Here is a 23,670-nt window from a genome sequence, read left to right on the forward strand (position 1 = left end):
TAATCTCCAAAATGTATAAAGAACTCATACAACTCAACAAAAAAAAGACGAACAACCCAATTGAAAAATAGGCAGAGGATATGAACAGACATTTTTCCATTAGACAGATGGCTAACAGGGATGTGAAAAGATGTTCAAAATCGCTGATTATTAGGGAAATGCAAATCAAAACTATAATGAGATATCACGTTGTGCCTGTCAGAAGGGCTATAATTACCAAGATAAAAAAATAACAAATGTTGGAGAGGATGTGGAGAAAAGGGAACCCTCATACACCACTGGTGGGAATGCAAACTGCTGGTGGGAATGCAGCCACTATGGAAAACAGTATGGAGATTTCTCAAAAAATTAAAAATAGAAATACCATATGACCCAGCTGTCCCACTACTGGGTATCTATCCAAAGAACATAAAATCAACAATTCAAAGAGATTTCTGCACCCCTATGTTCACTGCAGCATTATTCACAATAGCCAAGATGTGGAAGCAACCCAAGTGCCCATCGACTGATGACTGGATAAAGAAGATGTGGTATATATGTACAATGGAGTACTACCGAGCTATAAAAGAAGACAAAATCATCCCATTTGCAACAACATGGATGGACCTTGAGAGTATTATGTTAAGCGAAATAAGCCAGACAGAAAAAGACAAACACCATGTGATTTCACTCATATGTGGAAGATAAACAAATTCATGGATAAAGAGAACAGATTAGTGGTTACCAGAGGGGAAGGGGGCAGTGGCAGGGGAAAGAGGGAAAGGGGCACATATGTATGGTGACCGATAAAGATTAGACTATTGGTGGTGAGCGCAATAGAGTCTATACAGAAACTGATATATAATAATGTACACCTGAAACTACACAATGTTATCAACCAATATGACCGCAATAAAATAATTGAAACAATAAAATAAAATAAAGAGGGATTTATTTTGGAACACAAGTCCTGTATTCAAAGCTGACTTGAGGCAGCTGCTGGTTTTAGGACTACGGAAAGTTGTCCCTGCCTGAGAGAATCTTTACAGTTGGATTTCTTTCTGCAAACTTCCAAACATAAAGAGTGGCCCTGGGAAAAGCAAATGGAAATGTCATGTCCCAGCCATATATTAGGTTGTTCTAAGTTAACTTCAATAGCAAAAAACGCAGTACTAATTCATTTCTCCCAACAACATTTTTATGTGCCCCTTGCACCTCCAAAACCCCAAAACTCCTGAGATAGTTTATTTCCCCAGAGATTGCCTGAGGAATTTGAGAAATCTTTTTCTCTCTTATAGAATTTGTTAATGCTCAGAATACAGAAAAGGGTAGGAAGAGAGCCAGAAAAGGCAGGAAACGTGTAAGCCGTTTGCTGTATCTTGACTGAAGAACCGCAGTTGCAGCGATGGAATGACGCTGTGCGTCTCTCTGTTCTGGGAGGAAATCGTCAGTGCTTGGTGATACTGGGTCTTTTCCCTGCGTGTGAAGTTCCCCTTCATGTGCTTGGGCAGCCCCAAGGGTGTCTCCATAGAGCAGGGATCCTTTGAGAAGCCTGAAGACATGTAGGGTAGGAAGAGCCACAAGACCGAAGATTTAAGAACAAAACAGAGGAATAAAAGGAAAGAGGAGCTGCTTCCCTATCTGGACCTGAATGCTCAGAATATTTAATATATTTGCTTGAGGCTAGACAGGGGTGAGTAAAATAAATGATAGCCACATGACTCGTTTAAGAAGCAAATAAAAAATATGAAAGCCACATGACCTGTTTACAAAGCAAATAAAAATAAAACAGTTCTGAAGAACAAATGAAAAAATAGGAAGATGAATTGTACAGTTTTTAAAAAACAATGTTTACACCAAGAAAACATCTTTTATCTTTCAAACTTAAAGTGCACAGACTTGTTTTCTTACCAATGCATTGATATTTATGGTCCTTATGGATATTCCAGATACTGAAATATAATTGATGTAGGAATTTTGTTTGTTCTCAGTCTGTGCATGTAGGCACCAACCACACAGATGCCGATTGGGAATTTCAGCCAGATGTTAGCATTTTATTCCATAACACAAACATCTTATGTTACTTTGTAGTACTTGCGTTATGGCCTTAATGTCCAGCTTTCTCCAATATATTTTACATAATTTTGTACACTCTCCTAGTGGAGTAGAAGATAAAGGACACTAAAAAAGTGTGTAAGGAAAGGACTTCCTTCTTGGTTGCCCACAGCCACTAGTATGAAAAAACATGAAAAGGCAACAAGCTTTTTCTAAGCAATGAAAGCCTTTTCAGGGGAGAGAAAAAGTGGGCTACAGGTGTAAACCTAACAATGACTATGGTTTTGAACATCGTTTAAAATGCCCTCAGGCCTCCCAGTAGTTTGTGAGGCCATGGGGCTTCTGGAAGGTGTTAGGGTACTGGATGGAGGGTTGGTTCAAGTCTTCAAAACCCAGTACCTTTCGTTTCTATTTTATATCAGTTAATAAAGCAATTACATATATGTTTTATATACACACACATGTATATATATATATGGGGGTTTTTTTCACTCAAAATGAAATATTTTGAGACCTTTCAAGTACACACAGAGAAAGTGAGAGGAGCAGTGGGTGCAGGCCATTTGACGATATTCACCAACCTAGATTCTCAGTTGGCTTATCTCATTGTCGACCATTGCTAGCAACCAGGATGGTTTTTAACCATTTCACAGCTTCCCATTGCTTTTATCCTCTTCCGTATATTGTTTCGTTTGTACCTTTCACATCTATTGCTTTAAAGACAGGAAGCAAAAAGAACATGGATATTTATTTATTTTTATATTTGGATTTCTGGGGTTTTTTTAATTGAGATAACATTGATCTAGCACATTAAATAAGTTGCAGGTGTACATCATTACATTTCAGTTTCTGTGTAGATTACGTCATGTTCTCCACCCGAAGACTAATTGCCATTCATCACCACACACATGAGCCTAATCACCCCTTTCGCCCTTCCCCGGCCCCCCTTCTCCTCTGGTGACCACCAATCCAATCTCTGTCTCTAGGACATGGATATTTAAATATAAGTTCATGAAGAGCTTTAAAATGACAATAATTCTAAAAATTTGCCTCAAGATACTGTTCACTAGATTCTTAAGTTACATGTGTCTGATCAAAATTATTGTATCACATATCAAGATGTCTCTTATACATGAAAAATCAGTAAAAAGTAGATATAGTGGCCATTATATCCAAATTGGCTTTTTCAAAATTGAGGATAAAAACAACCCATTGTTTGAGGGGGAAAAAAAACTGCTTGCAAAACTCAGTCTGCTGTCTTTTACTTATACGTGTAAAAGATTCTAAGAATAAGCCAGTTTATTTTAAATGTAAGCCAAACGTTAGGACATGAAAACAGTTTTTGTCTCTTTTGACATGAAAAGATAGTTAAATTTCAATCTTTTAAAAAAATATTCTGTCCCCAAACCAGACACAACATAAAAATTATTCTTAAACTTGTTTATCAAGAAATCTGCTTTCTCATACACAATCAATTTAAAGTAAATTAAATAGTGTGTGTCTACAGTCAGATGGAAAAAGTAAAAATGTGTCATAGGTAATAAGTACATATGAATATTAAAGACTAGACTTAAAATGAATTTGATAATAAATCTTTAATAATATAATGATCTATAATAAAATATTTTACTTAAATATCCTGCTTTATCATACCACACAAAAAATGTCAAGCTGGTTAAGGGAGTTTGCAAAATTATATTATGGTGAAAGGGGTTTGGAGTCAAAATATTGGACCAGGAGGATGACCTGTGTAATGGGTCACCGAAACCATCGTCATCGCTCAAAAGACTTAGAAGAATACAAATGTGCATTATTAGCAAAATAAACCTTACCCTTTACTCTCAGGAATTCCCCTCCAGTTTGACTACATAGGAAGGAAAGTTTGTATTTCACCCTGTTTAATCCATTTTAAGATGCACAATCTCTGTTAAATCAGGATGCATCAGGCGGGCTGCAGCTGTGACTGAAGCTACCATTGCACGTGTGAACATCAAACGTGCCAGCATCGAAACTTGTAGAACGAGTGTCAGTGACTTGGAAGAAAGTCTTGCAGACAGGAGAACTTTTTATTTCTTCTTCTTTTCAAACTCTAGGAACCAAATGGTTTCGGTGAAGGAGTGAATCAGACATTCTCTAAGCAGGAGTCAAAAGTAGGCCTACTCTACATAATTGCCAGGGCAGCCTAGGAGCCCAGCACCATGACTCTGCAGTATTTTACAAAATGCTACGTCATCACACTCCTGACGCAGAGGACACCATGGATAAATACAGACTTCAAAGAGTCTGAGTCAAATGCTGAATGTGAAACAGCTTTAGGAGCACCTAACACAATTTTTGTCACAATGTTTCATTTTTTGCATGCACAAGTATGATATATGATAAAATAATCTGTCTAATTAAATTTATAACAGCCCTTCCAAGAATTATAAAAGAAACTTTCTAATCATGTCATAGTTTAACACGCATTTTTTTGTTTCTTAACAGTGCATACAATAATGGTGCCTCTTACAGTGATAGCATCTTAGACTCAGTGAAAGAGGGTATTCAGTTTGGAGATTCAGTACTTTCCCCTGTTCTCATAAAATTGCTAGTTAATGAACTTGAGTGAGCTAAAACGTTCGCTGTGTGTACTGTGTTGCTAAATGCTGGTTGCATTCCAGTTTAACAAAAGGTTGCAGCCTGTTCTTGTTTGACATAGAGACTGGTTTTTTTTTTTTTGCCCAAGACTGTTATTGGCATGTGGCCCCTATTTAACTGACCTCAAAATATTTCTTGGGAGGAGAAATGCCAGAAGTTCAGTTTCGCATGTGCGCTTTCCTTAAAAGTGTCGGGTTAACTCTTGTTTCCTTTGCTAGGGGTGCAGGCTGCATCTTTATTGAAATGTTCCAGGGTCAGCCTTTGTTTCCTGGGGTTTCCAACATCCTTGAACAGCTGGAGAAGATCTGGGAGGTAAGAAAAGAATTCTTCGTAGGAAGAAGTATCTGCATTTCAAACTTTGAACCAAATTTGCCTTAGAGACAAATGAAGCAGTCCATTCACTTTGAGATATTATGCCATGTTTTAAGGTTGTGGAAACCGTGCTATTTGCCACAGGTATAAGCACCCTGGGAGTGAGTGGTCAAGAAAGCCCCTGATATCTGGGAGCAGCCCATTAATCCACCTGTTCTCTCTTCATTGTCTCCATCTCCCAGGGCAGTTTTTGCCAGTATTACCTAAGCACATCCCTGCCTGGTCACCCCCAGCTCTAATTCTACCATATATTTGGCCCTGGATCTTTGTCAACTGAAGATAAGACACTAAATTGTCATAGAATCCTGATTAAACAAAGGCTCACCATGTTAATGTGAGAGAAGTATACTATTTGTCATGCTCCTCCAAAACCAAATTCCTAAGATCGCAAGGTGCTTTTGTGTGAGTGGTTCCATTTCTTCATTCATTATTTATCCCTACCTCATTTGTGCTATGATGTACTTCATTTTCATGTCCCTTGTAGTTTCTATGCCATGTACTGTAGTCATCTGTGTATTTCCTTTTCTCTTGGTGATTTTTTAATTTTGGTAAAATATACATAAAGTTTACTTTTCTAACCATTTTTAAGTGTACAGTTCATAGGCATTAAATACATTCACGTTTTTGTGCAACCATCGCCACCATCCATTTTCAAAACTTGTTCATCGTCTCAAACAGAAGCTCTGTATTCATTAAAAAACAACTCCCCATCTTCTCTCCTCTTAACTCCTGGTAATCTCTCATTTGTTTTCTGTTCCTGTAAATTTGCCTATTCTGGGATTCTCATATCAGTGGAATCATATGGTATTTGTCCTCTGTGTCTGGAAGACACTTAGCATAATATTCACTTAGCATAGCATTCTCAAGTTCATCCACACTGTAGCAGGTGTCAAAGAGCTTTCACTGGGGGGTTATCCCTTGTCATCCTTTCAAGTTCGCTTGCCTTGAGCAGGCATCTGCAGCATTCTGGGGAATATGGCCAGAGTGTGGTTTTTGTGCAGGTGAGGAAACTTGTCTTCTCTCGAACTCCATTACAATTTTGATTTAGTAGCCCCAAACTTTTGCCTGTCCAGAATGATATAAAATTTTCATTTTCCAATTGCATCACCACTGTGGAGTCCTTCATTTATTAAAAAAAAAAAAAGTTGAATTTATCTTTAATACACACATAAAGGTGAGGAAAACCCCTTAGTGAACATTTGGGAAAAGGGAAAAGAGTTAGTTGCCGGTGTGTGCAGGGTCATTGGCTCACCTCTGTGAAGAAATTCTATGCAAATCACTCTAGTGCTATAGAATCAGGACCCAGAAGACATTGTCTTCTGGCTAAAAGAAAACATGCTTTGTGAAATTAAGACACTGAATAGAGATTAATCACTGCCATTAAATTCTTTTTTGGAAACATGGGGGTTATTACAGGGGAACATGGGAAAAATTGGGAAGCATTCACAAACTAAGAAAACATTTTTCAAACCAAAAGGTTTTTTCTTCAAACTCCGCTGCAATGCTCTCTGCAAGCAGCATCACTGGAGGCGGCCAAAGCAATGGCTTTGGAGTTGTAAGACCTGGGTTGGAATTCTAGCTACTTCCTAACTAAACAGATGTGGGCAAGGGATGTCGTCCCTCTGGGCCTCAGTTTCCTGTTTGTTAAATGGGGCTGTGATGACTTTCTGACCGTGCTGTGAGCGTCCCGTAAGATCAAATGCATGACAAGCTCCAAGGTCCTTGAGTGCTCAGTAAGTGTTTGCCCCTTCCTCTCATGTAGATGACTATTGTAGAGATGTTTCAATAATCTAACTAACAAGCATTTCCTGACATTTACCTCGTTCTTCTGTTCTTCTTGCACTTAGTATTACTTCTTGTCCGCAATAGAGGAAGCATGATTAGCATTGCCAATACCTGACCCCTGGTATTTCCTAATCATTTAATCAGGAAACAACACTTATTGGACACTCACCATGTAAAATACTCTACAAGGTCTTGTAAGAAGTTGTAAGGCATGGAAAAAAGGGAAGAATAAGAAAAATGCATGATCTGTGCTTTCGGGTGTTGTTCTGTCTAGGAGGGGTGATGGGTGAAGTAGAAGTGAACATATGTGAAACAAACATCAACTATGCACACGTGTAAAAGGATGTATGTACGTATGGAGAGTTAACATAAATTGTAATATTGAAGTAAGGTGCGCTATTAGGATATTTGAAAAGTTGTGCATAAACTGATTTTTTAAATATTAAATAGTATATTTAAATGATCATGCTCTTAAAAGCACTCATTCTACAGTTCTTTGCATTTAACCCAGCATTTAGAAATCAAGAACAGAAAAAATGGCCTGGCTGTTTCCCAGGACCTGATGGCTCTCTAGTTATGGGTTCAGGTTTCCAGGACTGGCCTCGCTGACTGATGCTGGCTGACTCAGTGACTGAAAGAATTTGGACTTGAATCTGGACATAAAGTCCCAAACGTGAGTGATGCGGCAAAAACAAACATGTCTTAACAAATCAGTCCAATAGTTCCTGCCCAGGAGGCCATGTTCACGTCTGCCATCATCCTTATCACACTGCAATAAATCAAAGGGTCTTTATTTTGACATTTATGACAACTCGCTACAAATTTAAAACAAGTAAACATATTAGAAATAATACTGGCCTGGAGTCAGGAGACATGAGTTCTGAACCCAGCTCCAGCATCAGGTTATGAGGTAGAGCAAGTCGCATAACCAGCCTCCCTGGGTCTCCAGCGTCATCAGCTGTATTTGATTTTCTGACTCCATGAAGTGATGACTTCTCCGAACAAAGCATAAAGAGAATATTGTAGCTCCCATCATTTTAAATAACAATATTCTTCTCTGTTCATTAGATTTCCCCCGCTCCCCTGCCTCAGTTAGTTATTTCTCAAGTTTAACAACTTGCATAGCTCATTGTTAACTTTCAGTCAGCACTGATCAAAGAAATAGTTCCATTTTGCTTAGCCATGCCTTATGGGCACCGGGAGGATAGATTCCTGACATCTCATTTTTCCCGTGCAAGCAGGTAGAGCCCGCAGTTTTGTTAGCACGTCTGCAGTTCCATGCTCTGAGGACAAAGTGAGAAAGATGCCACATTCAGCAGAGGGTTGTCTTTTATGCTGCTACATCTCAAGCAGGCTAGAAATTTAAACATTACAAATAGCTCCTGAATTTGTGTTTACTAAACATGATCTACACAGATCCAAATAGGAAAACGATTTTGGGTTCTATGATATTTGGTGTAGGGATTGCTTCCTTGAAAGCAATGTGTCCATCCTAAATCTCCCAACCTCTAACCGCAACCTTCCTCTGCATTTATCCTGGGATCTCACTCAGGAGTAAAGACCTAGTGAGAAGTCCTGAATCTTTATTTTGCCATCTTTCTGAAACGCCCCTGTGTGTGTGCGTGTGTGTTCATATCTGAATAGCTGTCACTGCTTCCTGATCAGTTTTTTAGAAATTTAATTCTTTCAATAATTGTTTTAAACCAATAATCCCAGATGCAGTTCTAAAATCAGAATAAAATAAACTATGAAGACTTTAAATCCATTAATCAAAATGCCTTCAGTTTCCATTCCAACAAAGGCAGAAAACACCCCTGCAGCCCACTGTGGTTTCAAACATTGCACTCACTAGCTGCCTTTTCAGAGCCTTCACGGAGGGAGTAAAGCAACAAGTTTTGGGTTTCGGTTTCCCAGACAGTGAAGTGGAGATTTAGTAACTTTCTCAAGTGAAAATGAATTCAATAACTTACAAATAGAAACTGAGCATCAAATTTCCAAATAAAGGATATTGAATTTTTGTTTAAACTTTTAAAAATCTCAAGCTTAAAGCTTTTGGCATAATATTTAAAAAATGTTGGTATCTATTTTGTTGTCTTTAATTAAACATAGTAGAAAGTAACCAACAATTCTGGTAACTTTCACCTTAGAGAAAATATGGATGTGGTTGTTGCTACTTCCTTTATTGCTTTCTCTTCCATATCTTTGCTTTGTTTTCATTGTGCTTTGCCAGCTACCGGAAGACGTGTGGGTGCATGTGGATCACAGCCACTTGTTTACATGCACATCTGTGCAAATACATAAGATGGCAGGTTAGAAAGGAAGAATTAGCTTCCCACCCTCTGGCCCTCTCCCACAAAAGAAGAATTAGTCCAATCAGTTTTTCAAAATGGGTTCCAGGGTTCTTCATGTTCCCTCAGGCTCAGGGTCGTTGATAGGAAAAGCCTATAATCCCCTAGTAGCCTTTCAGTTTGTTCAGGGAATGGATCAAAAAAAGAAGATTTTACTGGTGGCATGATTTTTTATTATATAAGGGAAAATAGCACTTCACTGTCTTTCGTTTGAGGGCAAGCTTCACGGGTACCACCAAGTATACCTCTCAGCCAGAGTCCCAGTCAGCAAGCTGGTAGATCTTAAGATTCCAGATTATTTATTTTCATGTTAATTAAAGTCTAGAGCTTCAGTTTGGTAATCCAAAGCATTAGGGAGCTTTTGTCAAGCAATATCGCTGCTATTATAGTCCACCAGTTAAAAACCAAATACCACATTCGAAGCTGCTGGGCCACCGAGAAAACAAGCAGATAAGACGAATTTGGTAGAAGGACTAGAGTTAGGTATGGGATCATTTGTAGCCAACATTCCACTGCCTAAAGGTCAGTAATCTGAATCCTTTTTAATTTGAGCACATTGGGGAACAGCTGAATGTCCACACTGAGGCATAATTTCAGCTGTCAAATGTCTCCTGTTGAGATATATATATATGGTCATCTGATGTAAGGCAAAGGGACAGTCACTCCTGTCTCTTTATGTCCCGAACTCCCAACATAGCATCCTAATGTATAGTGATCATGCAATAGATATTTAGTGATGAGAATATGACTTTAAGCAAGGCTGTATGATCTCAGAATAACAAGTGAGTTAGTGAAGACACAGGCTGAGGACCTGTATTAGAGTTCTCCAGAGAAACAGAGTCAAAATTATAGAGGCCAGCCCGGTGGCGCAGTGGTTAAATTCCCACATTCCGCTTCTCAGCGGCCTGGGGTTCGCCGGTTCGGATCCCAGGTGTGGACATGGCACCAGTTGGCAAAAGCCATGCTGTGGTAGGCATCCCACATATAAAGCAGAGGAAGATGAGCATGGATGTTGGCTCAGGGCCAATCTTCCTTAGCAAAAAAAGAGGAGGACTTGCGGTAGTTAGCTCAGGGCTAATCTTCCTCAAAAAAAAGTATATATAGAGTTATACAATCATGTATCGCTTAGCGACAGGGGTATGCTCTGAGAAATGTGCCATTAGGCAATTTTGTCATTGTGTGAATATCATAGAGTGCACTTACACAAACCTAGATGGTATAGCCTACTACACACCTAGGCTATATGGTACTAATCTTATGGGACCCCTGTTGTATATGGAGTCTGTTGTTGACCAAAAGGCTGTTATGTGGCTCATGACTGTAGAAGATGAGATTTATAGGGGAATTGGCTCCTGTGATTATGGAAGTTGAGATATGCCATCTGCAAGCTGGAGAACCAGGAAAGCCAGTGGTATAATTCAGTCTGAGGCTGAAGGCCTGAGAACCAAGGGGCCCGCTGGTGTAAGTCCCAGAGTTTGAAGGCCTGAGGACTAGGAGCTCTGAGAGCAAGAGAAGATAGAAGTCCCAGCTCAAGAAAAGAGAGAGAATTTGCCTTCCTCCACGTTTTTGTTCTATTTGGGCCCTCCGTGGATTGGACAATGCCCGCCCACATTGGTGAGGGCAGGTCTCTTTACTCAGTCTACTGATTCAAATGCTAGTCACTTCCAAAACACTCTCACAGACACACCCAGAAATAATGTTTCACCAGCTACCTGGGCATCCCTTAGCCCAGTCAGGTTGTCTTATAAAGTTAACCATCTCAGGAACATAAGAATATACGACGGTTTTGCCCACGAAACTACAAATGTTGGAACTAAAGTTTCTTTCTTGTATACATCAGCTGGTGTAACATGACATGCGTCTACTTCTTCCTTCTTCCTCCCTGCTCTGTCCTTCATGTCTCCATACCTGTTCCGTCTACCTTGTCTCCGCCTCATCTTTCTTTGTCTTTCTTTATCTTTATATAGGTGTTGGGAGTCCCTACGGAGGATACCTGGCCTGGAGTTTCTCAGCTACCTAACTACAATCCAGGTAATACTGATTTGAGCTTCTGAATGCTCTGAGAATTAGCAATGTGAGAGCATTGGCCACACGAACAGCATGTCCATCTTTTATTGTTAACTCAACAGCAAAGATAGGTCTAGACAAATTTTTAGATTCACATATTCTCTGACTAATGCTTTTACAGGGAGGACACTGAAATAGTAGTTGAAGTTAGATTCAACTCTGTAAAACACAAGTAGTAAGCTGAATAAGAATTTGAAATGACTATTGCTGTGGATTCCACATGCATTTCCAAATACCCAATGGCTGAAAAGAACATCTCAAAAGATGGCCTCATTTTTTTTTTTTTTTAAAGATTTAGGGACCAGCCCGGTGGTACAGCAGTTAAGTTCGCACCTTCCACTTCTCGGAGACCCAGGGTTCACTAGTTCGGATCCCGGGTGCGGATGTGGCACCACTTGGCACACCATGCTGTGGTGGGCATCCCACATATAAAGTAGAGGAAGATGGGCATGGATGTTAGCTCAGGGCCAGGCTTCCTCAGCAAAAAAGAGGAGGACTGACAGTAGTTAGCTCAGGGCTAATCTTCCTCAAAAAAAAAGAAAAAGAAAGTAAAGATTTAATTTTTCCTTTCTCTCCCCAAGAGCCCCGGTACATAGTTGTGTATTTTTAGTTGTGGGTCCCTCTAGTTGTGGCATGTGGGACGCTGCCCCAGCATGGCCTGACAAGCAGTGCCATGTCCACACCCAGGATCCAAACTGGCGAAACTCTGGGTCTCCGCAGCGGAGCACGTGAACCCAACCACCCGGGCACAGGGCCAGCCCCAAAAGATGGCCTCATTTTTGAGCCCCATGACCATCATTAGGTTTACTTACTAGGTTATTGTACCTTTATTGTGTATAAAGTATTAAAAAAAAGCTAATACAGCAGGGGGGCAGTAGAGGCTCACTGGGCCTAGGACAGGCCAGGGAAGATGGCCCTAGACTATGCGAGACTTCACCTGTTGTCGCTACACCTGGCACTCGGTCATTTCCTCTCACACGTTTGGTCCTCCAACACTGGCTCCTGAGGGTAGATTTGGAAGTGTTGGAAGTGTTGCTCATGGGAGGAGGTCTTTGAGAAATGGCCCCAAGGCCATGCCAGAGGAGTCAGACTACCCAGTAGTCACTTCAAGGATGTTGAGACAGAAAGGAAGAGACAAGCAATGAGCTACAGGATGAAGGACCATATCAGAGGTTAAGAAGCAAGGAACGGCCATACCAAAGCTGGACTCTGCTGGCAGGATTAAAGAGGAGGTGGATATGCCCAGATAAGGACAAGATTAGGGTGAATGTGGCCCAAGTCAGATTTTTTAGTCTTGATATTCTTACATTGTTCCATTATTAAAAATGGATTTTCCCCAAATTTTTTTAATTACTAACTTTGGTATGAGATTATCGTGGAAGAGTCTCATGAGAGCAAGAAATTGGAGGGAGATTAAAAAGGTGATTAAAGAGGAAAACAAAAGACACAGGAGGCTGGGGTTGTTTTTTTTTTTCTTCTTTTTCCAGCATTTAATACTTTTGCTCAAAGAGCTGCACATAGGGATCATGCATCTTGAACTGACCAGGATTATAGAAACCCTACAGTAAGCTAAAGACTAACTGTAAGGTCATTTCAGCTGCTTTGTGAATGACCCTATGCATTGCTAAATGGCCTTAGGGTCATTTACAAATAGTCTACCATTTCTAACTATCTTGCTCGAGTTTAGCACCTGAGAAAAATGCCACTCCCTGGCCACAGGCTTGGAATAGTGCCTTTTCTCTTTGGTCTGAGATAGAGAGAAAAAAGAGCAGGCTTCTTTCAGAGGCCATGATCCAGTGTGCAACGGGTCCTGTCTCCAGTTGCTACAGTTTCTAGGAGAACCTGGGTCTCACCTTTTCCTCCCCTGCCTGTACCTCTCTCTACCCACTCTCCTCTCTGTGTGAAAATGGGACCCCTCAGCTTCCTAACATGGATGCAAGCAGAAGTTGAGGGTCACAGATAGGTGTAGAAAACAGTTTGGATGATGTCAATACAAAGCTGCCATGGTGAGCATACGCTGTTCCCTCAAACTTCAAACATGTGGGTTTCAGGTTGATTCAGGCAATAAACAGTGATCCTTAATACAGAATGCCTTGGTGAGCAGAATGATGATAGAAACTCGTCCAGAATGCTTCCCTGCAGATTCTATACTAAATAAGATAACTGGATTCCAATAAAACAGTGTGGAATATATTGCATTTTTCATTTTGCTGTCGTTTCAAAGTAATGTGCAATTGTTTTTTATGAAGAGAATTCTCCAGCCCCAACATCAATAGGGTTCATACTTTGCATCGTTTTTCTAGTAAGAATTCAGTTTAACTCATATAAGTCGAAAACTTTTGAGCACCTGCCATCTGCCAGGCACTGTGTTAAGTGCTAGGTCTGCACAGACAGATGTGGTACGTTCTTGGGTCTCCAAGAGCTTGGGTTTGTGTTCATTCACCCATGCTCTTCACCAGCTCTCCCTATTAGGGAGGCGCTCATTTGTGAGCGCTGCTTCCACGGGCTTGGCAGTATCTAGCTGTGGGCCAGGCTAAGTTTTTGGAAGGAAGGGAGTTATAACCTTGGCCACAGCCAAGATGTCTAACCCCATATTTGTAAATCTTAAAACTCTAGCGTATCTTAGGCATGGGGTCAGTGTCATTGAGAACTCAATCATAAGGACTATATTTTAAAAGGGTCATCCACATCTGTGTTCCAGGAACATCCCCTTATGTGAATCAAGAAGTCCCTTTGAGCCACGCCTCACCCACCCCATCCCTGAGCTGTTGCTGCTGCTTCCATGCACTTGAACTCCAGTGATTAAGGGAACAGAAGAGGGGATGGGAGACAGAAAAATGTCACAGAGGAGAACTGTTAGCACCATTCTGGATGAGATGTCCCTTCCTTTCTTTTTCATTCTAAGTAGTGGTAAGAGCCCCCAAACCTCGAATTCAGTGGTACAATTTTGAGGGAGCCAGAAAGCTCAGAACTTGAGGAAACCATCCAGGGTCCATCTATGCCCCCTCTGCCCTTTCCAGCCCTTGTCTGGACTATGTCTAGGAGGACAACACAGTTTCTGCTTGTACAAGTTTAAGAAAACACCTCATGCTGACCCAGCTGGACAGGTTTCTCTGACCAGTTGTCTTCTTGGGGTGCTGATGAGTGGCGTTGTAGGTTTTCCAGCCATCAATTCAGACTCTTGTGCTGATTAAATACGGGCAAGAAAAGAGAGGTATGTAATCCTAGACGCAGGTCTGTCTCCCTTCTTTCCTCCCTCTCCTCCCTCCTTCCTTCCCTCCTTCTCTCCCACCCCCCCATTTTAGGCAAGCTGGCTGAGAACTCTGTGTCCTCCACTTCAAAGGGCCAGTTGTCTTATTTTGATGTGGGCAGATTGAGAAGGAGGCTTTGAAAAGGAGGCTTTTTTTGTTTAATCTTTCCTCCTGGGATGGCTTTCAGAGCAATATATCCAAGTGTCAGTGAGGGGGTTCTGACGAGCCCGGATTCCCAGACTCGCAGCGGGATCATTCTCTAACAGAAATATAAAAGTGAAATATTAAAAACCCTGGAACGTGAACTCCATCTGCGGAGTAGCCAGTGTCTTGCTTGCTTGGGAAAAAAAGGTCTTGAAAATAGAGGGAGGAGAAAAAAAGAGCTTTGAGTAAGAGGTTTACAGGTTTAGTAGAGCATAGTAACATCCCCTCAAAGAAGTGGGTGTTACTCTGTGACCCCCCAAAACACTCCTCCTTTGACTTAGCCGCCAGAACACTCACCCTCCCCAGGCAACACACCCCTTTTCACATGCTAACTGAGGCGTCTGTGATTGGCTGGACAATACCCCGGTCACACTTGCTAAAGGCCTGCCATCCTTCACACAATCAGCCAAGACACATTAATCAAACTGGCGGGAACTGGGGCCGCGCTGGCCGCCTGCAGTGGGGGAGGGGGAGGTTTGGGCGATGCATACCAAGAGTCCACAGGAAGCAGTAATAAAGAAGCGCAGGCTGGAGGGGGGTCTACTCTCGGAAAGTCCAGAGAGGTTAAAGCCCCGACTGATGCCATGTCTGGGATGCACTGGGTCTGCGGAACAGAGGAGCCCAGAAGCTTCAAGCAAACTGGATATTGGTCTTGGCTGAAATCAGCTAATACCAGACGGCAGTGTGACTTTAAAGGGTGGCCCCCTGCAGACATTTTTACAAAGTTCCCTTGGCCCTCTTGGCTTCCACTCCGGCCCCCAAGAAAATGCAGGCAGGATTCCCTCCCTTTTGAGCCTCAAGCACTTTCGGTCCAACTGGAACCAATAGGAATAAAGCACATATAAGAAGTAGAGAACCACCTAGAATCAACTAAGAGAAAGCATCAACTAGCACAGTGTTGGCCCTAAACTAAGTATTTGGAGGACATTAAAAATAGTTAATTTCAGGCCAGCCCCTTCGCCGAGTGTTTAAGTTCACGCGCTCCGTGTCGGCCGCCCAGGGTTTCGCTGTTTCAGATCCTGGGTGTGGGCCCAGCACCGCTGAGGCGGCGTCCCACACAGCACAACCAGAAGGACCTACAACTAGAATATACAACTGTGTACTGGGGGGCTTTGGGGAGAAGAAGAAAAAAAAAGTTAATTTTGAGAGAAAAAATGTTAGCGTTTATGCTTTCAATGGTGACATTCATTGCAATACCCTGACTTTTCCTTTCCAAATTCCCTTTAAGTCGATTTTGCAGTGGCAATATAGAGCTAATAAGATCATACCTTAGAGACCAGTTTGCTACAGAATCACATAAGGCTTTTAAGAGAATCAACTAAATATTTAGACATTTCTCAGCTGAAGTAAACGGAGCCCTTCCTCCTCTGGAGCTTGTCCAGTCACCATCTCAGTAGACGCAAAGATCCTGTGATAAAGAAAAACTTTTTTTTCTGCCCACATGATTGCAGCCCAGTTGTGGTTTTTAATGTGTCATTGATTGTTTCATCCAGCTCCTTTCGCTCCGCTGAAAGAGTCTGTCATGGCACTGTTTGCTTCCTTAAACACGGTTTTTGAAAGCGCTCATGCTGTGTGAGCTCAAATCCCAGCATTAATGTACCGCTGGGTTCATTTCACCACACTCGAGAGCACTGAGCTTAAATCCCTCTCGATTCCGTTGGAGACACCAGAAGACTTTGTCCTTCTCCACTAATGGTTCCAAGTTTACATCTAGATACTGGGGGTCAAGGACAGGAGAGGATTTAGAAATAACAGTGCATGACATTAGTCAAAGCATTTGCCAAATTGGCAATTAGTTCCTGATGTGCGTGCAAAGCATTTTATTCCTGTCTCTTTGATGCTTGTTCCCATCGAGAGGGGAATAGAGTCCACAGAGGCCTTCAAACTTTTAAAGAAATATCTGCTGAAAATCATGCCTGATTTGTGACATGAGCTCAGCGGCAGGGAAGCATCCGGGATTATCCTGGTTCTTTCGGCTCCAGGAAAGAACACTGCACATGGAAAGATTTTCCACTGGAGGAACTTGGTGGAAATCAAAAGGCAGGAAAGCGGTACTAAAAGCCCTGCGGGGACCCAGATTCAGATGTACGATAAACGACAGGCAATATGGATCCTGCTGACTCCTAGTTGTTTTCAGGGCGCCTCGCCTGCTTTTCCAACTTTTGACCACCAGGTGGAAGCAAGAAATAACTGGGACGGAATACCGACATCAGACGGCGTTGCAGCATAGCAATCTAGCCTGACTCTTGGAATGTTTCGTTTTGACTTGAAATCCAGTGTGAGGGCTTCCCTTCATCTGACACCACTACAGGACAGAGGAGGATTAAAATCTAAAAGGATTTTTGTCCAGACTGGGATGATAAAGAGCTGCCAGGCTTCGGTCTGTGTGTTTGCTCTGAATGCAACGCAGGATCTCCATCAGCATCTGCTCAGTAGCACGAGCTATCAGCCGAGGGAGGCATACAGCGAGCTGAACTAAGGGGAAAGATACTTTTACTTATGGGCATCGACGGCTCACGGAACGGCGTCCAAGCTCTGCCTTGTACTCTCTGAGGCACTTGAGGAAATTACTTATTTCCCAGTTCCCTAATCTGCAAAATGGGAGCAATCCTACCACTTAAAAGTGTTCCCTATGTGCCAGGCACAGGACACACGTAGTTGCTAATCTTGACTGCTGCCTGCTGGGGTCCACGCCGGTCAGAGTAGCGTGATTTTACACAGGAGGAGACAGAAGCTTTCTCCCGAGTCCATACAGAGCATCTCCCAGATTGGAGATGGTCAATCCACAGCCAAACCTTGTTCTCCTTCCATTTACCATGTTGTGTCCCTCTATCTCATTTTGCAGGGTGGTTCTGAAAAGTAAATGAAATTATTGAACCGCCTCCGCCATGATACCTACCTTTTCTTGAGACACAGTTGACATACAAGACTGTATTACTTTTAGGTGTACAGCATAACGATTTGATGCATGTATATATTGCAAAATAGTCACCACAATAAGGTTAGCTAACATGCATCGCCACACATGGTAGCTGACTTTCACTAGGTCCTCAACGGAAGTTAGCTCCCGTTCGGTTTCTTACACAGCGTGGAGGTTCTCTCAGCTGCTCAGTGCCTCGCCAGGGGTCAGACTCAGGGACAGGTGTGTGAGAACTGATGCTGTGCCTATTTCTTTATGTCGAGCTCCCTCAGAATCCTCAGTGTCCTTCTGGATGTCAGGCACGTCTCCTGGCACCAGAACTGACTCTTGTTTTTCCTTGCTTGGGCCTAAACATCGCCTGAATTCGCACACCCTCAGAGCCCATCTGCAGTTTTCAGGTCTGAGCCAGTCTGAGCGCCCATTGAGGCTGTCCCTCTGGTGGGGGCTCTATTGTGCTCCCCCCCTGAACTGCCCCCAGGTGCCTGCCCACTCTGTGGCCACAGGGCTCTTCTCTGGGAGAGCCCCTGTTGTCTGCATGTTGCATAAGAGTACCCAGCCAGGCTCCTCAGTCCCAGATAGCATCAGCATTGTCATTGTTGATGTCGCCCAAAAAGTGGTATAGTGGGAAGAGTGCTGAGGTTTTCCACAAAGCAAACCTGGCCACTTCTAGTGTTTCTGGTATTTTGCACAGGCCCCCTACTGGCACACGATGGTCAATAAATATGTGTTGAATGAAATCGATGACTAGGAGTCAGAAAACCTGTGTTCTAGTCCAATTGCCCTCTCTACGACACGAATAATCCTTGTTCTGCCTGCTTTGCCAAGAAAGCACATGTGCGTCATTATTCCCCTTATTCGTGGATAATAGTAAGTGCTGTTTATTGCACACTAACTCTGCATTAGGCACTTTACACACATTATTCTACTTTGATGCATAACGGCCCCATCAGATAGGGCCATGTTATCGTCTCTACTTTATAGGGGAGGCAGCTGAGGCTTCGGGAGGCATGTGTCTTGTCCAGGGTCACCTAGCCAGGAGGAGGCATGGCCCAGAATATCCAGACTCGTTGGGCTCCAAGGTGATGTTCATAGCAGTATATTCCACGTTACCTTCCAACTATCAAAGGGCAAATAGAAAGATTTGGTAATAAAACAATGACCCAGACGGGGGACCAGCTAAGAACACTTTTGCGAGTCAGTTTCCAAATGATTGTGTCCTTATACCCAGTCTTGCTTTTACAATCATGAGCTTGGTGACATGTTTCTGGAATCGAATGCAAGTGGAGTCCCCACCCCGGGACGCCAGCAGCCCTCCCTTGCTCCAGCTAATGAAGCCACCGGCATTCACCGAATCTCTGAACCACGATTGGGCTCATTAGGCTGCACTTCTGGAGCGCTGCCTAGGCTCCTGGGGAGTTACTATTAACGTCTTTATTAACCCATCCCCAAAATCGGTCAGTGAAATTCGCTTAGATACACAGCCCACTTTGATCTTCATTGAGTTTCTTCTAGTTTCTACATTTACTTTTAGTTTTCTCATCTTTAATTTATTTGATGGCAATTGTTAGGTTTTATTGGGGGGACTAGATGGTCTTAAAGTAGTTAAGATTAGGAAAAATTGCAAATGAGTGAAAGCAGGTAAAAAAAATTTTTTTCTTCAAGTAAAACCCTGCTAAGTTCCTTCCTGATTCATGAAAAGGAGCCTTAAGTTTCCAAATATCATGAAACTGACTCAAACCAGGGTCTCATTCCCCATCATCATGGCGGGTGCCCTGTGCCGTCATTCTGCGAGGCGGAGAGCAGGATATACAAGAGATCTCGAGTTACTTTTATATTTTAAGAACAAGGTTTAGTAAATCGATTTCATTTTTATTTTTCACCCAAGCATCAATTTTTCATTCATTCAACAAGTATTTATCAACTGCTAGGTGTTGGGACTGGGAGATTCAAAAATAAATGAAGACATTGATGCCTGCCTTCAAGAAATACAGTCTAAAGGGGAAAACAAAAGACAACACGGAGAAAGTATTATTATAACAGCGTCCCCTGGAGGCCTCTACGGACACTAGGAGAAAGGTGCCCTGGGCTTGTCTGGGGAATTTAGGGACTGAGAGAAAGAGACATAAGCTGAGTCTCAAGGATGACTAAGTGGGCTTTCTCCAGGTGAGCGAGAGGGGAAGGACATTCCACACGAAGGCACCTGACACAGAGGAATAGGAAAGCAGGCATATTTGGTAATATACCAAGCAGGTGAACTGCTCAGGCAAGCTAGGATGTTGGCTTTGTGGTGGGACATTGCTGGAGGTTAACCTGGAATGGTAAACGGGGACCAGATCGCTTTGTAATCATCCTAAGGATTTGGACTTGACTAGTAAATTAGAAGACAAATAGGAAGTCTCAACTAGAGCAGTGGCGATGGATAAGGAATGAAGAAGGGGACAAATCTAAAAAACATCTAGGAGGTAGAGGCAAGGAGAGGTTGAGAGGGATTATATTGAGTTGTGAAGCAGACACATCTCCTGTGGGAGAGAGAATGACAGCACCATTCACTGGCACAGGAAATAAAAGGAGGAAGGAATAGATTTGTGGGGAACGTTTGAACATTTTGAAAGTAAGGTATCTGTGGAACCACCAAACAGAGATATCTAAAAAGCAATTAGAAATACAAGCCTGTGATTACAAGGATCCAATCTAGAAATACGAAGTCGGAAGTCGCCTGCTTAAAGTGGTCCTTAAAGCCCTGGGTGTGAATTCAATTGCCCAAGGGAGAGTACATAGAGAAAGAAGACTGATGGAACCCTGGGGCACCAGTACTGAAGGATGGAGGGGGGAAGCTGAGAAGAAACAGCCAGAGGGGCTGGAGAAGACCAGGAAATGATGAATGATGATGATGATGATACTATCATATGGCCATTAGCTCCTTGGGGGGAAGGCCAAGTACCATGTCTGTGTATTCCCAGTGCTGAGCACACTGCCTACAAGTGGTGGCCCTTAACCATTTGTAGGGACTACAGGGGAGTGGTAAATGTTGACAAATGATGCATCATTATATCCATAAACACCAAGGGCATGATCAAGCTATAGCTCAAACATCATTTGTAGGGGTGGAGACGTTAAACATGGTACTACTCTCAGGAGAGTAGAGACTCCTGACTCTGCCCATTCCCTCCATCCTCTCCACCCACCCACCAGGAGCAAGGCCTGGCCTCCCCTTCCTCTACAGAGACCATTACCTTAGGAACAGGCTTCAGGGGATGGGATGTTTTCTTGGAATCCACAGATAGTTCTGATGCAGGGTTAGAAAAGTGATAAGCCACAAATGTGAGTTGGAGTGCCAGGCTTAACTGCCAAGGAGCACCCTCGGTGACAACACTGGCTTTTGGTGTCCTAGTGACACCCAAACAGGAATCTAAAGCCTGTTAATGGAGACACCAAAAGAGCAGAGCTGACTGAGACTCCTTGAGCCCAAGACTAAGGAAGCTTCTAAGCAGCTCACTGAGGAAGAGGGAAGCAAGCTGCTGTGAGGGCTGAGTGTGCAGATTTGGGGTGGGGGTGAGGCCGAGGTAGGAGATGAGGATTTTTGCAGTGCAGTTTTAAAGTGACTGCTTGAGATAGTGAAATAGGGCTAACAACATTATCAACTATTTAAATATATGGTATCTCAAGAATGCATTGTATTCGGGAAATTCCAGAGGCGTAGTTCAGTGGACAACACCGTAAGATAACCTTAGGGTGATTGTGACAAGACTATAGGAACTAGGAAATGTCTTACCTTGAGCTGAGACTCAGAATGGTCCTGGTGATGTTTCATCAATCAACTACCACGTCTCTATTGACGGAGGCTACAGTGCTGGAACCAGTTGTGACATGAGCTTCTTAAACATTTATGAAAAATGTATCATTTCACTATGATAGCACCAGTTCTGCCCTCATTTTAATTTCACTCCATTTAAAATGTTTAGTTTTTAAGTTTCCTTTTACAACTTATTTTGCTTTTCCTACCTTGAATTCTGTTTGAGCTCAAATGAGAACTCTTTTAAAGAGAACTACAGAAGGAGAAGATGGAGAAAAATCTGGTCTAATAATTTACCATCGTCTTTGGAAGGAGAAGGGAAATAAGCTACCTACAGACCTGTTATCTTTAGAGACTATTGAAGCAGAGAAACAGACCACTCTTGCGATGGCGCTGTGTACAATGCCCATCTGTTTGTGGATCATTCCCTCATTGATCGTTTGCAGCTTATCTGCTGGGAGAAATCAATGGGAGAGGCAAGGTCATCCAGCATCAGGTTATCGGCACACAGGTGGGAGGGAAGGCCACAAATAGGAACTGGGCTTTGGCTCTGCTTCATAATAGCGACCTGACTGGCCCTGGACACATCAATCCCTCTACCTCGGCTCATGGAGCTGCAAAATAGATGTGGGAAGAGAGTCAGGCACAGTCTATGCAAGACGTGGAACCTCAAGTTCAATATTGTTACACTGCTTCCTGGGGCAACTCTCACAGGTCGCTCTTCCCTGGTAAAATTTATGAGAACTCATTTTTCCCTTGTCATGCTTCCTCTTTCACATCCTTGTGATGTGTGATATATCAAGTGTGTGGCAGACACTATGTTCTGCGGTTTGTGTAGACAGATTAATTGAATTCTCACAACAGGCTCACTTGAGGAAGCGAGCCTCAGCGAAGTGTGTGGGAGTCGCTGGCGAGAGGTCAACCCAGCCCTCCTTGCTAGCCCAGCATCCTCTGCCTCACGAAGTGCCACACTAGAAACATTTGGAGACCATGAAAGATAATAGTAACCACACAACATGGACCAATGCTGGGTCCTCCCCAGGCTGGTCAGTCAGACTTTCTGGGGGTGGAGGCTGGGCTTCCTTGCGTTTCCAAACTCTCCCAGGTGATGCTCATATGCAGCTGGGCTGGAGAACCACTCTGTTAGACCATGCTACCGCTCCAAATGAGAGGCAGAACCAAGCAGAACAAAAAAGAAAAAAGAATGAGGCTAACATTTATTGAGCCCCTAAATGCCGAGTACTTAATCTTTTCTAATCCTCCCAAGCAACTGGAAAAATATCCCCATTTTACACATTTGGAACCTTCTGAGTTACTTAACCAGAGAGGTTAAGTAAGTTCCCCAGAGTCCCAGAGCTCAGAAGGGGTAGAAAGGAGATTTGAGCCCTGGCTTGTGCTCACATCACTGCACCACACAGCTAAGAAACCCACCTCTGGCCCACAACAAGGACTCAAAAGAGATCCGGCCAGGCTTGTAAGAACTCGAGCCGGAACAAGTTAGAATTTCAGTAGAATGAAACAACAAGAATAGAGGGTTTCCAAGGAGAACAATAAGGCAGAAATATCTGAAAGGGGAGAGGAAAGGAAGAAGCCTGGTGCGTCGGACAAGGAAGGAGCCGGAAAGAAGAGGCAGAGGGTGAGGGAATACTTGTATTACACTAACTCCCCTAATTCTCACAGCCGTCCTGTACGGTGGAATTACAATTATCCCTGTTCTGCAGATGTGGAAACTGAGGCCAGGGAGGATAAGCAACGCCCCCGGGTGACACAACTGGTAAGTGGCGTAGGATTCAAACTCCGGGTCCAGGGTCCTAACCACACATGGCTTACATTGCCTGTCACTTCTCAAAGGCAGAGAAAGAAGAAGGAGAAGCAAACAGGATTCATTTTATCCAATGCTCCGAGGCAGGCACTGTACACTCATCATCTCAATGAATCAGTGAATCACTTCGTCCTTGAGAGGCGAATGCGACCTCCAACTTGAGTGAAGGAAACCGGCTGGCCGAGGTTTAAATATCTTGCTTAAGGTCTCAGCGAATCTGAGGCAGCAGTTTCAGACCCTGTGTTCGGCGTTCAAACTTTAATTCAGCTCATTCCAAAGCCGCGTTCCACAAGGACAACCCTCAAGTGAGAAATAGTGTTAAAATACTAACGGCCAAAAAAAACACAGAGTGTGGGACTCTAAGAAGGGAAAAACCGCATGGGAGAGGATTGAAGTGGATGCGTTATGTTGATTGGAAATTGGGATATGACTGAATG

General features: G+C 42.9%; 1 protein-coding gene across 1 annotated transcript in view; it reads left to right on the forward strand.

Moving 5' to 3' along the window:
- Positions 1-23,670, forward strand: part of CDK15 (cyclin dependent kinase 15) — an 85,170-nt gene that overhangs the window by 39,341 nt on the left and 22,159 nt on the right. The window contains exons 9-10 of the mRNA XM_014860064.3: positions 4,890-4,983; positions 11,144-11,207. Coding sequence (XP_014715550.1) covers positions 4,890-4,983; positions 11,144-11,207 — 158 coding nt within the window. The remainder of the gene's footprint in view (positions 1-4,889; positions 4,984-11,143; positions 11,208-23,670) is intronic.

Source organism: Equus asinus, chromosome 4, assembly GCF_041296235.1.
Source record: "Equus asinus isolate D_3611 breed Donkey chromosome 4, EquAss-T2T_v2, whole genome shotgun sequence".
NCBI classification, from domain to species: domain Eukaryota; kingdom Metazoa; phylum Chordata; class Mammalia; order Perissodactyla; family Equidae; genus Equus; species Equus asinus.